The sequence below is a fragment of the Hyaena hyaena genome, unplaced genomic scaffold (genome assembly GCF_003009895.1).
Source record: "Hyaena hyaena isolate Hyena2069 unplaced genomic scaffold, ASM300989v1 scaffold_105, whole genome shotgun sequence".
Classification (NCBI taxonomy): domain Eukaryota; kingdom Metazoa; phylum Chordata; class Mammalia; order Carnivora; family Hyaenidae; genus Hyaena; species Hyaena hyaena.
In genome coordinates, this window is record NW_024080737.1 from 626,582 (window position 1) to 643,548 (window position 16,967).

Here is a 16,967-nt window from a genome sequence, read left to right on the forward strand (position 1 = left end):
TGGGCTTTAGCCAATCATTGATCCTGGTACATCATATTCCATTCCATTCCATTCTGGGTGGATATTGATGCAACCGAGTCTTATTGGATACTACACTGTTCTCTTGATTGTTCATGGAGACCTACGAAGAGAGCCCACTATCCATGGCTTTAGAAAGTTCGAGTGTCCATTTTTCAGCTCAAAAAATGGTAAGTGAAATACTTTCATTGAGGCCAAGGCCCACTAGGATTTTGGCCTTTTTGTTCCTGAAACTAATAAACCGTCTATCCTTTCCCAGATAAGGTACCACTTACGTCCTATAATGAGAGGCAGAGAGGAACACTATCTCACTGAGCCTCAATTTTTTTTTATTAGTAAAAAGTGTATAAGAACATAAATCCGACCTCACTACTTTCGTGTAATTGGTTAGAATAAAATGAGATTTTGTAAGTCAGGGTTGTCTTACTCAGGCTCCTTGACACCTAGACTAAAGTCTGTCTGACACAAAGCATGAGCTCAGCAAATGGCTGTATTGTAACGACTGAATATTTGTTAGAAGGCTTTGTTAATCTGGAAATTGTTCAAAGTGTTACTTATGCTCCAACCCTGATTTAGGCTCCCAGGTGACCAAATTTAAACAACTCATCTTTTTTTTTTTTTTTAAATGTTTTTATTTATTTCTAGGAGAGACAGAGAGACAGCATGAGCAGGGGAGGGTCAGAGAGAGAGGGAGTCACAGACTGAAACAGGCTCCAGGCTCTGAGCTGGCAGTCAGCACAGAGCCCGACGCGGGGCTCGAACCCACAAACGGGGCTCGAACCCACAAACGGGGCTCGAACCCACAAACCACGAGACCATGACCTACTAAGCCACCCAGGCGCCCCTTAAACAACTCATCTTGACGGGTGCTAAAGAGTAGCTGGAAGGACTCTAGCCCCCCTCCCCACAGTAAATAAAAACATTGGGGGCTGTGCAAACAGACCTTCATGGCCAGTCCCCTGGCCCACCATCTCAGCAGATTGCCGCTCCCAAACCTCTTCCTTTTGAAAATCTGCACCTGTTGTAGAACTTTTGGGAACCTATGTGATCAAATCTCGCTTTGATGTCCCTGGATATGTTACCACAAAACTTCACAGTAGCCTTGGCCTCTTCAACGTCCCTCAACTTGAGACGAGGCCGCGGAAAGGACTAAGAGCTTCCCCAGGGGCCCAGCCCTGGGAGGCTTCCTCCTCCGCGCCTCCGGCCTCTCACAGTGGTTAAAGGATGCCGGCATGCAGGCCTACAACAAGCTCTCCGAGGGTTGGGGCTTTCTCGGAGGTGGGCCTTGGTGGCGGAGGTGGGGCCGCCCACCAAGGGCCCCTCCTCCCGCGGCCGGTTGCCGGGTGCGGGGGTGGGAAGGGCGGAGCCGGGCTGCTAGCTGCGGGCTCCTCCTCCCAAGGGCAGGCCAGGGGAGGCGGAGGCGGGGCAGGTTCCTAGAGTGGGGCGGGCTTTGGCGGCGGAGGCGGGGCCAGGCGCCGCGGGCCCTTCTTCTCGTGGGCCGGCTGGCCGGAGAAACGGCCGGTTTCTTTTCACGGGGGCGGCCCTCGGCAACGCGAACGGACCGGGGGGCGGGGCCAGGCTCCGAAGGCCCCTCCTTCCGAGGCGGGCTTGTTTGGCGGTGGCTGCAGCTGCGGGGTGTCCGCGGTTTGGCTGCCTAGCCAAACGGGCTCTGGCTCCTCCCAGTGGCCGGCCGGGGCGGAAGCAGGAGGCGGGGGCAGCGTGCGCGCTGCTGGTCTCCTCTCCCGCGGCGTTGGGGCCCGCGTTCCGCGGCTGCTGCTGGATTCGGCGCTTCGCAGTCGGCCAGCTCCTCTCAGCGTCCGCCGGCTTCTAGACCAGGCCTCTTCCTCAAGCCCCGGCCCGCGGCGTCGACCCCGCCAGCCCTCTCCCGCCCCGTCTCATAGTGTGGCCACCGCTGCCGCGGCCCCAGCCCCGATGGCTCTGTGCAACGGAGACTCCAAGGTCAGTCTTTCGCCTGGGGGTCCATGCCTCACCGCTTCCGGGGGCAGGCGAGCCTCCGGGGCCGGGGAACCACCGCTCGACCCCCCCTCCCCCCAGCCCGTCAGCGCAGCCCTGCGGCCCGGGCAGCTGCGCGTCGTAGAGTCCCTGGTCGGGGCCTGTGGCATGTTTTCTCCTCGGGAGCGGCAGGTGCTTTGTTGATTTTTGTCTGCGTGTCGGGGTTCCTGCGGCCGCCGGTCTCCGGGCGTCGGGGAGGGCGTCAGCTCCCCGCGGCCGCGCCGCTGGCCCCCGCCTCCCCCGCGCCGGAGCTCGGGGAGCGCGGCCGGAGGGTGGAGGTAGGGAGGCAAGCGGGTGTGTGTTTGTTTCCCCAGCCCTCACCCTCGTCCCTTCGAGAGGCTGGGAGCCTTTTGTGGACCTCCGGGGGCCCGCCGAAGGCAGAGCAGGGTCGGGGCCTCGCGTGCGGCTTTCGAGCGGTGCGGGCCTCCCGTCTTCCCGCCACCCCATTTCCCGCCTGCCTTCGGCGGGGCCCTCCGCGTTCCCCAACGCCAGCCTTGGGGTCCGCGGCGGCGAGGCCGCGTGACTGCAGCTCCCCTCGCCTCCCCCTTTCTCCAGCCCGGGTCTCCAGGTCAGCCCTGGTCCGGGCCCGCGGCCCGAGCGAGGGTCGCTTACTCCTCCGCCCTCCCCCCTCAGCCTGCTCCGAGGGCTGAAGCGTGGGTCTAACCCCGCCCCCAGTCGCTGACTGCTTTGCTCGTTTGTTGGCGGTGGATCCCCCTTCCCGCGGTGAGGATCCCTCTTCGGGACGCGAGCCGCCGCCGCCGCCTCCGAGGGCTGGGGAAGTGGGGTGTCCCGGCGTGCTGGAAAAGTTGCTAACTTGATGCGGGGAGAGCACGTTTGGGCCGCCGCTGCGCTGCTCGTCGCCTCCAACTCACTTTTTTCTTCAGACCCTCTTCGTCTCGCTTCTGAAATTGAGCACCTTCGCTTTCACTTCTGTATTAAAATTTTCGTTGGCTTGGAGTTCTTTGAGACACTCACAGTGTCGTTTTTGTCAGCGGGGAACTGCAGTTTTGGATTGCGATTAACTTGAGCAAGATGTACCTCCTGTGTGCTGTTTAGAGCCTGGCTTGGAGAAATTACTTGATATTTTATTTAGGTGTGTGGCATTTTAAAAGTCAGGTGGGAATCGGTGTTCTAAGTCAAGATAGTAGTGCCTTCCTCTGGTGGTAGTCTCTCTCAATGGCGGTGCCTAAGCGTCCCATGTTAGGAGGTCATTTTTTCGCTAACGATTGCTTAGTACCTCGTAAACATTCAAAAACTATTTATTGAACAGATGAGAAAAGATAGAAAGGTAGCGATCTGCTCTTTTAAACCGGGGAAACTGATGCTTCGCCTACGTGAAGCTCTTTTCTCAGGATTATAAAACTCAGTGAAGACACCCAAGTAGTTTCAGACCTCAGAAGCTAATGTAAACCTCATTGTATAGCTCTTTCCTGTACACTTGAAAAAGCAATTTTCTTTTGAAACTTGAAACTTATCTTTGTGCTCATAGAAGAAATGACTGCACTAACAGAACTCAAACCTAATTTACAGACTTTGAAGACTAGTGATAAGAGTATTTCCACAAAATAAACTGTCAACAGAAAGTTAAAGATTGTTTCCAAATTTATTTGTCTCAGGAGTATGGAACATAAACTTTTTTTCTAGTTGATATTTTTATTTAACTTGCATTTTAAAGAGAGTCTTGATCACTTTGATATAATTGAGCTTCAAGTGAATTGCTGATTTTATTTTACTTCAAGGTCCTTTATGTTTTATAGCATACTCAAGCATGTGTACTTTTATTTTGGACAATAGATGTGAACCAAATGGATTTCAAGGAAGAGCCTTTAGGGAAATAACATATCATCAAATCTATTATTTCATGTATGCCTCAGGAGAAAAAAAAAGCGCCCCACAATTAAACCATGATATGTTATTGATCATAAGAAACATTGCAAGTAAAGAGATGTATAAGTAGGTGAAATAAGATATTTCTAAGAGATCTACCTGGAAATCTGAGTAGGTATTTCTTTTCCATAGTTTACCACTGAATTACCCTTCTCTCAGGTGAAATACAAGTACCGGCCCCTCCCTTACATTGTACATAGATTATGACTCTGACAGTTCTATGTAAATCCTAGTTCGTAAATTAAAGAGGTGATTTTGATTCCTATCCTGGAACATTTCAGTTTGTGTTAGGATTTTTTCTTTTTTTTCTTCTTTTTTAAGATTTTTTTTTTTTTGAGTAGTCTCTACACCCACTGTGGGCCTCGAATTTAATAACCGAAGATCAAGAGTTGTAAGTTCTCCTGACTGAGCCAGCTAGGTGTCCCTGTATCAGGATTTTCTAAAATGACATTTTTGTATGATAGAAATTAGGGAGAGACCTAAAATCTATAAAAGCATTTGGGCTGAATGATTAACCACCCAAAGCAGAGGTTATTGTTTTCTTGGTTAAGGAGTTGATATGTTATTTAATTAAGAAGTTAAGATCTTATTTAATAATGTCTTTAAAAACTTTTTACAGCTACTTGATATTGTACATGAATAGTATATAGGTCAAGTATGAGAATAGTAACTATTTTCTGTTTTACTGAGGCAGGATTATCAGAATATTGTTCTTTGGACTACTTGTCAAGTTTCCTTCCCTCCCCCTCTCCCCCCTTATCTAAGCCTCAGTCTCTTGGTTGGAGTAGAGGTGGGACCTGCTCCATCACCTTTCCTGAGATGTTGACTAGGGTAAATCATACTTGAATTAAATGTGTTTTTTAAGTTGATTGCATGTGATATAGAATCTTTAATGACGTCTAATGTTAAACTTTTCGATTTGGCATTATTAAAAAAAATTTTTTTAACATTTATTTACTGTTGACAGTAAGAGACAGAGCATGAGCAGGGGAGGGGCAGAGAGAGAGGGAGAAACAAAATCCAATGCAGGCTCCAGGCTCTGAGCTGTCAGCACAGCCCGATGCTGGACTCAAACTCAAACCACGAGATCATGACCTGAGCCAAAGTCGGATGCTTAACCAACTGAGCCACACAGGTCCCCCAAATTTGGCACTTTTAAATTTAAGTTTTTGAATTGAGTTGAAAGATAAGATTTTTTACCTGGGACTCATTGAGTATTAAACAACTGTCCTTTCATGGTAATCCCTTATATAGTACATTTTTTTGAAAGGTCAAAGATGATTTTTTTGGCTTCAGATTTTATTCAGATATTCATGAAGGTATTCATCTAGAATGTAAGAGCTGTTACAAAAAGAATAGCTTTTATTATTTTCCTGTTGTTAGACATGGAAGGTTTTGAGGCTTGGAAGATTTTGAAATTCCTCCAGGAATCTCAGATAGCCTTGTCTTTATAGCTGGGCCAACTTGTTAAGGTAGATAATTGTCTTTTAAGAAGTTTTTAAAAATGTAGACTTGTCCTATACTTGTTCAAATGTATTTGATACTTTTCAAAAGGCTGTTTAATGAATTACATTCCAAAGGAGGCTGTTTGAAGTAAAGAATAATTTTTTGCTATACAAAACAATAAAATTTACCTCTACTATGGTGCTTAAATTGTCTTCATGTTTTCTTCTAAAACTGTTAGATGTTCAAGGTGAATGAAGTCCTCAGGGATAAAACATAATTCTGAAGCACTTTGTGAATCAACAGAAAAGTTTCATAGAAATATGAATATTTGCATAGCATATATAATTTTGGGTTGTGTAGAATAGACTGTTTTTTCATGCGTTTTGTAGAATAGAGACATTTCTGTATTTGCTTAAGAATCATAGTGGTTCAAAAAAATAGCTTTACTATAGTTATAATGTGATATTAGTTGGTTTTGTTATTGGTGGACTCTTGCCATGGTTCAGGTTCATGTTTGAGGATTAAGGACATCATTATATAGTTATGTATGTACATTCCCTGATACAAGCCATTATAATGTGATAGGAAGTAAAGTGTTTGGTTATAATAGTGCGACCATGTATTCTCTTTGTCTAAACTGGGGCACATAAGGACCTAAAGGAACATAAAAGAAGTTGCTGAAAATAAGTCTGTAATTGCTGTAGAATGAAATATTACCAAACAGATAATTTTGGATTTATGCAATATAGTAAATAAATGGCAAAACTGTAGCAAGAGTGCTCAGATTACTGTCTCTGAACATTATGGGCAGGAATACACGACCTCTCTTTTCTGCATATACTTCACCAACACCCTTATTCACATTTCCCACTGACCTAGCTGATGGTGGCCTGCAGGTTCGGAGGATCTTGCAAACTGCTCAGTGGCTGTGTGGCACAACTGAGCATCCAAAACAGGGTAGAGTTAGCTATCCCGAGTTGCCGGTGTCCAAGTGTACTTCATTTTATCAGAAAGGGGTAAAGAAGTGCGTTATCAGCAGTTGGCTTTCTAATGAATCCGAAGTTAGAAGTGAGAACTGTTTACTGCACCTGCACTCTGCAGAACTAGATAAAACCATGTCAGAAGGTGGTAATATGAAAGTATAATAAACTCATCCTATGTTACTTAAATGCAGTTATTCATAAGCATATGTGTAAAAATGAAGAGTATGAGGTAAATGTTAAGCTGGGTGGGATGTTGGAATAACAGGTGTAAATTAGGATTCTTCTGGGCAAACTGGGCCATCTGGTCACTTCAGTTATAGAGCATATATTGTCCTGAGTCTGGATCTTGATTTCACCAGTTAAGGTATTTAAAATTTGGCTAAATTTAATCCTAATGTATATATTAGAATAATTACTTTTGGGTTAATACTTCTGTTAAGAGAGTTATGAAATTCTTAAAAATGGAGTGTCGAATTGCTTGTTTTGTAAAAAATAAGAACCAGCAGGGTTGAAACTGACCAAAAGGTAAAATAATCTGCTCTAATCTACCATAACAGAGGTTTCCCAAACTTTTAAAGCTGCCTGGAGTTGCACACTTCTTTTATTCCTGTTTGTCACCAGGAGAATAGAATTCTTTTTGTCTCTTAAAATTTAATGATCTGTGTAAGTTTATTTATTTTTTTTAAATTTTTTTTGAAGTTTTATTTATTTCTAAGAGAGAGAGAGAGAGACAGCGTGAGCAGGGGAGGGTCAGAGAGAGAGGGAGTCACAGACTGAAACAGGCTCCAGGCTCTGAGCTGGCAGTCAGCACAGAGCCCGATGCGGGGCTCGAACCCGCGAACCGCGAGATCATGACCTAAGCGAAAGTCGGACGCTTAACCGACTAAGCCACCCAGGCACCCTGGATCTGTGTAAATTTAAATTACCCTTACCTTGTCTGCAATTTGGAGAACTAGTCTTAGTAATTCTTATCCTCTGAGTCTCATTATGACTATAAATTTAAGACTCTAGAATTCTAAAATGCTGCTTTGGACAAATTTTGGATAAACAATCCCTAATTGGGAAAATTTAGATGAATATAAAAATACAGATAAATCATTGTTTTGGTATGTTTATTCGTAATAGTGAAACTTTTTATTTTGTGAGTTTTCCTCTTTTAACATTTTATGAAAAATTTTCAAGCGGACAAGTTAAAAGAAATTTTAGTCACCATTTAGGCATATACCTAGATTCTACTCACGTTTCTTAAAACAGCTTTATTGAAATATAATTCACATACCATAAAATTATGCCAATATTAAGCGCACAATTCAGTGATTTTTAGTATATTCACAGATTTGTATTACCGTCACCACAGTCCATTTTAAAACATTCTCATCACCCTCGAAAGAAATCCTGTACCTTTTAACAGTCAGTCTTCCTTTCCCCCATCTGCCTTTTTCTCCTAATCCTAGAGAACTGCTAATCTTTTTTGTCTCTATAGATTTGCCTTTCTGAACTTTTTATATGACTGGAATCTTAAAATGTGTAGTCTTGTGACTGGCTTTTACTTCATGTAATGCCTTCAAAGTTCATCTGTCTTGTAGCACGTGTTAAGTACCATATTCTTTTTTTGTTACCAAATAATGCTGTATCGTTTGGATGTACCACCTTTTATCCTTTCATCAGTTGATGGACACAGGGTTTTTTACACTTGAGATATTATGGATAGCGGTGCTATGAATATTCCTATACAAGTGTTTGTGTAGACATACGTTTGCATTTCTTTTAGATGTATAGCAGGAGTGGAATTGCTGGGTCATATAGTGATTCTGTGTCTAACCATTTGGTGAACTGTTAGACTGTTTTCCAAAGTGGCTATAGTATTTTCCATTTTTTGTCAGTAGTGCATAAGGTTCTTATTTCCCCACATTTTTGCCATCACTTGTCTTTTCGATTATAGCCATCATAGTGGGTGTGAACTGGTATCTTATTATGGTTTTGATTTCCATTTCCCTAACGACTGATGATGTTGAACGAGCTTATTGTCCATTTGTATATTTTCTTTGGAGAAATGTCTGTTAAGATCATTTGCCGGTTTTTGAAAGTAAGTTACTTGTCTTTTTACTGAGTTGTAAGAGTTCTTTTAGTGACAAGTCTCTTATCAGAAATATGCTTTGCAGATATTTTCTGCCATCCTCTGAGTTTTTACTTTCTTAATGGTGTCTTCTGATGCATAAAAGATTATAATTTTGATGAAGTTCAACTTATGTATTTCCTTTTGTCACTTTTGCTTTTGGTATCTCACCTAAGGAGCATTAACTCCACCCCCCCCCCTTTCAGGTTTTTATTTAAATTCCAGTTAACATATGGTATAGTACTAGTTTTGGGAGTAGAATTTAGTAATTAATTGGTCACTTACATATAATACCCAGTGCTCATCATAACAAATATATTAAGTAGAATACCCATCACCCATTTAGCACATTTCCCCTCCCCACCTCCCCTCCAGCAATCCTCAGTTTGTTCTCTACTACTTGTTTTGTAGTTTGCCTCCTAAGGAGCAATGATCTTGAATCTTGTAAAAATTGCCTGTGTTTTCTTCTAAAAGCTTTGTAACTTTAGCTCTTATATTTAGGTCTTTGATCTGTTTTGTTATGAGACCCTAAGTTATAATTTGGTGGAACATTGCTATATTACTGCATTATTGTCATGAACTGTGAAATCTGTTCCTTCCAACTCCAACATCTGACTGGGTGAAATAAGGTACCAGATTTATAGTTTTAGACTGAGAAGATAACTTTTTTTAAAAAATTAATTAAAGGTAATTAGGAATAAAGTATAAACTTTTATTTTATTTTATTTTATTTTTTAATGTTTTATTTATTTCTAGGAGAGAGAGAGAGACAGTGTGAGCCGGGGAGGGTCAGAGAGAGAGGGAGTCACAGACTCTGAAACAGGATCCAGGCTCCGAGCTGGCAGTCAGCACAGAGCCCGACGCGGGGCTCGAACTCACGAACCGCAAGATCATGACCCAAGCGAAAGTCGGACACTTAACCGACTAAGCCACCCAGGCGCCCCAAGTATAAACTTTTAATGGATGGTTAATTGGATGCTTAATCCACTTAATGGATTTAACCTGATAGATTTTTGGTTTTGTAATGGAGTGGCTCTTAGATTTGACTGAATGTTGGCCTTGTTTTTGACACCATGGCAGAACTTGACCATCTGGTTCCCCCCCTGAAGGCTGAGGGTAAACAGTTGCTTATTGTAGCATTGTTTTTCAGTTTGTGGAGGCAAATGGTTTTGAAAAGGTCACTAATAGGCATTTTGTTTTGCTTGTTTTTATTGAGGCAAAATGTACATAGTTGAAGTACACAAATCTGTAAGTGTATAATTTGAATTATTTTTAAGTTTGTTTATTTTGAGAGAGTGACCACAAGCAGAGGAGGGGCAGAGAGAGAGGAAGAGAGACAGTCCCAAGTAGGCTCTGCACCAGGTGTTCCAGTGTACAATTTGGATTTGAGAGACACACACACACACACACACACACACACACACACACACCCACCATGTAACTACTTCTCCAATCAAGATCTAAAACATTTCTATCGGGTCGCCTGGGTGGCTCAGTTGGTTAAGCGTCCGACTTACGCTAGGGTCATGATCTCATGGTTCATGAGTCCGAGCCTTGCATTGGGCTCTGCACTGTCAGAACCCTCTTGGGATTCTCTCTCTCCCTCTTTCTCTGCCCCTTCCCACTCATGCTCTCTACCTTGAAATAAACAAACAAACAAACAAAAATTCTATCGCTCCAAAGTTCCTGTGTGCCCTTTTGACAGTTAATCCCTCTACTCTTCTAGCAGCAACCACTGTTCCCATTTATATAACCAAACATTACTTTTGTCTACTTTTAAACTTTATATAAATGGAATCATATAGTAATTTTGGCATCTTTCATGATGTTTTTGAGACTTATCCATGTTGTTGTGTCAGTAGCTATTCCTTTTTATCATTGCATAGTATTTCACTGTGTGGAATTCCACTGTGCTGACTGCTCAGAGCCTGGATGGAGACTGCTTCCATTTCTGTGTCTCCCTCTCTGTCTGACCCTACCCTGCTTGCACTCTGTCTCTTTCTCTCTCTCAAAACTAAATAAATGTTAAAAAAAATTAAAAAAAAACATTTTCAGATGTTTGATAGAAAATTTCTATCAGTTTGTCTGTGAGGCATATTATCTTCATATGGCAAATCTTGGATTCACCAGGCCTAGCTCTCCAGAGGCTAATTAATAGTGCCTCTAAGTGGTTCCTCTTCCCTAATGTCTTTACTTCATTAGTTACCATCTTAAAAAAAAAAAAAATATGCATTTATGTTCTAAATTTACAAAGCTAGAGAATCAGTATAATGTATATTTTTTAAAGTTTATTTTGTCTGCCAGCACAGACCCTGATGCAGGTCTGGGACCCAGGAAGCTGTGAGATCATGGCCTAAGCTGAAACCAATATTCAGATGCTTAACTGACTGAGCCACCCAGGAGCTCCAAGTGTAATGTGTATATTAAAGACAGGGTCACAGAGAGTTAAGCATGATTATAGTTAAGCCATTTTATATGATTTGGCCCTATGTCCTTATGTATTTTTGCTATATATGGCCAGGGAAAGCAGGATCATAGTATGTTATTGATTTAGAACCTGCCATGGATGCTTTGGTGTTAATTTTTTGTAAAATTTCATGTTAGGTGGTAGTAGACATTTTCAGAAGAATATGTGATGCTGATTTATGTTTGACAAGTTTGTGGGTCAGCTCAGCATTGTTGAGCTCTACTGCTTTCATCATTTTGCCTAAGACAAGATGTCTTACGGCATGGCACTCTCACTTCTGCCCTCATTACATAAGCCAAAACAAGTCTTATGGTAGAGTCCAATGTCAAGAATAAAGAAACATATGCTGCCTAAAACAGGATGATGAACTGCAAAGTCACATGAGAAATGGCATGGATGTAGGGAATAGTGAAGAATTAGGGCCAGTAATACAGTCGGTTACATACAGAATATTAAAAACCTGCGTAAGTAGAGCATTGAGTATAAAGTCCCTATCTAGCTAAAGAGTTATAAGCATGTGGTCAGTCTTTCTTCATATATTTTTACTTAGTGCCTCACAGTAAGATTACATATATGTTCTCTATTTTGTATGTTAAGATTAATCAGTTGATTCAGGTATTGCCACCATAGCCATTAATTATCAAGGTTCCCATTAATCTTTCACTTAATGATTTTAATAACCAATGGCTAGTTTAGTGCTGCTCACACATTGGCTGTAAAGAACCAGTTTTTAAATTTTTGACCCACTGATGCTGCTAATACAATAAATTTATAGACAAATGAAATTTAAAAATCTAAGACCTCATACATGAAGACCACCAATTTTTATTGTAGACTCAGCAGAAATAAAATTATTTTTATCAACTTGTTATAGAAGTATATGAATGCTATGTAGAACTTATGTACCTTTTGTTATGAACTGATCACAGTTTGCAGATCAGCACTGGTACCCTTTTGTGAACCACAATAGTTTAGATCCTTTATTTTATTAGGGATTGCAAAATGGTGATGCTTTAATTCTGTTTCACCTGGAATTCTTTAAAAAGTTTTTATTTACTTTTGAGAGAGCACGAGCAGAAGAGGGGCAGAGAAAGGAGACTGAATCTAAACCAGGCTCCAGTCTCTGAGCTGTCAGCACAGAGCCTGACACAGGGCTTGAACTCACAGGGCATGAGATCATGAGTTGGGCCAGAGTCGGATGCTCAAGTGTCTGAGCCACTCAGGTGCCCCTAAAAATATTTTTTAAAAAATCTTTGTTTATTTTTGAGAGAGAGAGTGAGAAAGAGAGAGCACACGAGCGAGTGGGGGAGGGACAGAGAGAGATGGAGACAAAAAAATCTGAACAGGCTCTAGGCTCTGAGCTGTCAGCACAGTGCCTGACATGGGGCTCGAACTCATGAACCGTGAAATCATGAACTGAGCTGAAGACAGATGCTCAACCGACTGAGCCACCCAGGCACCCCTTAGCTGGAATTGATTTATAAAAACTATCTCTCATTAACTATATGGTCACTTGTAGAGTTCATACTGGGAAGGCAGAATGCATGCTTGATTCCCTCCCATTACTTTGACCAAATCTGTTAATAGTTTTTTCAAGTTTTATTATTTGTAATAAAGTGTAGGTCAGGCACATATTACAGTAGAAAAGACCACATATAGAATGGAGATTGTGTTTATAAAGTATAATAGAAGCATCTTGAAAAATGGACCATATGCTAAATACTTGTGAAATTGTGACATCTGCTTAAATGTCACAATTTTTTTCTTAAAAAATGTATAGGTTCTTTCTAAGCTAAAATTCTCAAAGGTATTTTAGGAGTAATAATGCAAGAGACAAAATTAAATCTCTTCACGAACTCAGTATGAAGAGATAGCTTTTTGATTATCTTTCATCTGTAAGTGAAAGTGTTATTTTGAAGTCATCAGAAGAAAGGCAGGGAAGTTTGGGGATAAATATTATTTCTTCCTTTTTTTAATGTTTAGTTTTGAGAGAGAGAGTATGAGTGGGGGAGAGGCAAAAAGAGAGGGAGACACAGAATCTGAAACAGGCTTCAGGCTCTTAGCTGTCAGCACAGCCTGACTTAGGGCTCAAACTCTGGAATGGTGAGATCATGACCTAGGTCAGAGTCAGTCGCTTAACTGACTGAGCCACCCGGAGACCCCTGTATTATTTCTTTTTCTTTGATTATGTCTTTGCAAAGAACCTTTGGTGCTTGTTTATGTGAATAGGTCCACACATGCTCACACCTGAAATCACCTTCAAAAGACGTACTTTTTGTTAAAATGATTGATCTGAGTCACAATAAGAATGCAGAATAGGTAGGGAAAATTAAGGGTAAATGCAAAGAAAAAAATCTGTGAGGAGGATGAACAGAGGTAAACACAGTTCAGAACTTTTCGTTTCACTATTTTAATAGTGTGAGAACAGTTGTTACTGAATGTTGTCTAACTTTTAGAAATAGGTTGATTTGAGCTGATTCATAGTGGCTTAGATTTACCTAGAGATAACCTTGTTCGTTTCTCAGTTGGCTAATGTTCACCACTGAATGGAAAAACTGTAATAAAACTTTAAAGGATTTGAAAATCGTGAGGTAAATAATACTCTGATTTTCATCAACAGTGCAAGTTTTCTTAATTTAGTACTGGTTACATAAGTATAGTTTATCCATCAGGTAACATTGCCATAGCTTTCTGAAAAGACCTCTTTTAGGATAATTGGAATCTGAGGGGAAAATAATTAATGATTTCAGAGGGTTTAAACATTGGTATTAGCAATTTTAATGTTGGACTAAGTTTTTATTTCCCTGCAAGTTAGATGAGATAGAATATAGACTTGTGGTTTTATTTTCTTACTCAGTGTTCATATGTATAAATGAAATCCATTAGATCTGTATTTAGTTATCTGAGAAGATGAACTTCCTCAACTATTCCTGTGGTTAGGGTTTATATATGGGAGTCTGACAGTGTTTAAGTGGATGCTGGAAGTAGTAGTAGAGTCCAAGCTTACCTGCTTTTTATTTTTTAATTCATTGATTTTAGGTAGTTCATTCAGACTGTGTTCATTATGTTTAGCAGTGATGCTCTTGAACTTGAAAGGAGCTGTTGGCACCGTAAATATAGGGTAGAAGAAGATTTGTAATGATTTTGAAGAATCCAGAGACATAGTTGGTTATTCAAAAGAAGATGAAGTTTGGGTCAGAAGTACAAATTGATTCGGTAAAGGAGAAAAAAAACAATATGGAGATGGTGGTGGCTTGGTCCTTATCTAACATGTAGAAATAAAGCAGGAGTGATGAATATACCTAGTAAGTGCTTGAAATTTCATTAGGGGAAAGAATTTTCTCAGTGTACGAAATTATTGGCAAACCAAGAGCAGTAAAATGCTAAGACAAAAAATTTATGTCTCTAGGGCCTTGTATTTCCCAGACCTGTTGAACATTGAAAACTTAAAAAATGTAGTAATTTATTGAGGGAATTCCAGTATAAGCTTATAGGTTACATAGATTAAGGGAGATAGATAAAAACGAACGCCAGTTAACTGAGTGATCATAATTTTTGTTCACGATGCTTAATACCTGCACATGAGAAATTCTAAGATAAATAGAACAAAGTCAGTAATCATAATTTAAGCAACACGAAGCAGAAGCTTGGTAAGCATTGCATGTACAACTAAATGTAAATGCAGTATTGTATATTATCATATTGGGATGTCCTAGGACTTGTAGATTTTTCTCAGATGTAAAGCCATTTCCTGAGGGCATTTTATACATTTGTTACATAAAATGAACTGCATAACTGTCACCTGTATTCAATAATTGCACCTAGAACTTTTTATATATTTCATTAGAGATTTATTTAGAGAGGCTTTTTTGAGAAGCCTATAGCACTTACATACAGATAAAAATATATGTATATCAAATAAATTAGTTTTAGTATTGCTAAACTTTCTTCATGTTCAGTCTGATTCCTCTAAGAAATTACTTTTTGACTTGAGTTGTCCAGGAATTGTTTTTCCGCACATCTTCCATGCCATCAAGAATTGTGATAATTCAGCATTTCTTGAGTGCTCAATTACTTCTGGGATTTTTTTCAAGGCCATTAACAACTCATTCTGCAAGTTTTAATGCTGGTACTTCCTTGATCTTACCAGAAGATGTCAATGGAAGTTTTTCAGGTAATAACAAGGACTCAGTTCTTCAAATGTTTTGCTGACCAAATGTTAAGGGGTTGAAACCTTGTCCAAAGATACTACTAGGAGTAATAAGCCACTGCACTTTCCAGAGGCCTTACTCAAGTGTTTATAGAAAACATAGAGCAATGATGTAATTGGTGAATTACATAAAGCTCCAGAATGTCTATCCTAGTTTTGGATAATGAAATCTTAGAAATTTCAGCCAAGTTCAGCCATTTTCCTTTTGCTGAATCCTTGGGGCATTTTTCTGCCTGAAGGAAATTTTCTAAGAGACTCCAGGGAATTTCTTTCCCTTAAGGGATTTTATGTCAAATTGTACATAACTATGACCAAGGCAGTGACAGCTGTGTCATTGAGCTAATGCAAAATTTAAGATAGTGTGTGATTTTCGAGATGTCTGGCTTTCGTTTGGCATGTCTGAGATTGATTTATCCATGTTGGGAGTTTTCAGCCAAAGAAGACATGGTATACCACTCTGTGGGACCATGGAGAGTTTAAAGAGTCGGTCAAGGCCTTCCTTATAGGGCTTGGAAGGTATTTTGGACTTAAGTGACCTTTATTCTAAGGGAAAGTCACTATTGGATTTTAAGCAGGAGGAGGACTTAAATCCGATTTCTTTCCTTTCAAGCACCCAGGCTTGTTAACCACCTGATCAAAGTCAGTATCACTGGTAATGGAACAAAATGACATTGTGTCCTTGCCACAGTGTTCTATCAGGAAGAGGCATGATTACATCACCAGTGTAGGATTGTTGCCAAAAAATATTTATCTGGAATCACAAGACAACACGTAGATCCTGCTTGAGGCATGTTCTACAAAAAGCTGATCTGAACTTTTAAAAAATGTCAGTCATAAAAGATCATAAAAAGGTGAATAGATACATAGTTACTGATTAAAGGAGACAGTGACATGAGAATGTGAGTGCAAAGTGTGTGGCTTTAGATAGGGTTCTGGAAATTTAAAAAAAGCCATATAAGACATTATTTGGTGACATTTGGGGAAATTTGTGTGTAGATACTATCAGAGTTAAATTTTTTGGGTGTGATAATATAGCAGTTATGTGTAGTTATGTAGGAGAATGTCCCTGTTGGTAGGAAGTACATGCTGAAAAGTTTTTGGAGGAGAGAAATGTCTATAATTTTTTTCCCAGTGGTTCAGGGGAAGAAGTATATATAGATAGGAATAATCCAAATGTGGCAAAATGTTACTAATTGTTGAATTTATGTAGAGAGTGGTATTTTATTTTGCCATTTTTATTTTTTTTTAAGTTTATCTGACACCCAGTGTGGAGCTTGAACTCAAGACCCTGAGATCAAGAGTTGCATGCTCCTTTGAGCTGGACAAGTATCCTTGTGCCATATTTGCATCCTTTCTGTAGGTTTAAAAGTTTTCAAAAAGAAAAGGAGGGTAGAACAAGCATATGATAAGGTCAACAGCTAGAAGATCTCTCTCTTTAACCCTTTAGTTGTAGTAAAGTCTGTTGGCATTTCTAAAGTACCTAAGGTGTTGGATAATTTTGTGAAGATGATGTACAATTTTTCCAGAGTATAGGTGTAGTGAGATTCAGTAAGTAAATATGCTCAAACTTCCAGTAGCCTTTGGGTAATGAAAGGATTATTCTGGGTAATCGAGTATCCCAGATGACTAAAATGTGTGTGTGTGTGTGTGTGTGTGTGTGTGTGTGTGTGTGTGTGTGTGTGTTGGTGGGGGGGGAGTGTTTAAAATCTCTTTAACCCTAAAACTTTTATTTTGGAAACTGAAGGATCCTAAAATGTCTTTTTTATTTTCTTTCTTTTTTTTTGAAGAGAGAGACAGACAGACACAGTGTGCAAGTCAGGGAGGGTC

At 40.5% G+C, this 16,967-nt stretch overlaps 1 protein-coding gene across 4 annotated transcripts in view; it reads left to right on the top strand.

Moving 5' to 3' along the window:
- Nucleotides 1-16,967, top strand: part of GMPS (guanine monophosphate synthase) — an 88,054-nt gene that overhangs the window by 13,480 nt on the left and 57,607 nt on the right. The window contains exon 1 of one of the 4 annotated variants that reach the window (XM_039236042.1): nucleotides 99-188. The exons of 1 other annotated variant lie outside the window; for it this stretch is intronic. In XM_039236042.1, the coding sequence (XP_039091973.1) occupies nucleotides 114-188 (75 nt within the window). In that variant the 5' untranslated portion in view covers nucleotides 99-113. Of the gene's footprint in view, nucleotides 1-98; nucleotides 189-1,593; nucleotides 1,978-16,967 lie in introns of those variants that run through there. 2 more of the 4 variants (XM_039236045.1, XM_039236047.1) reach the window with 2 other exon arrangements.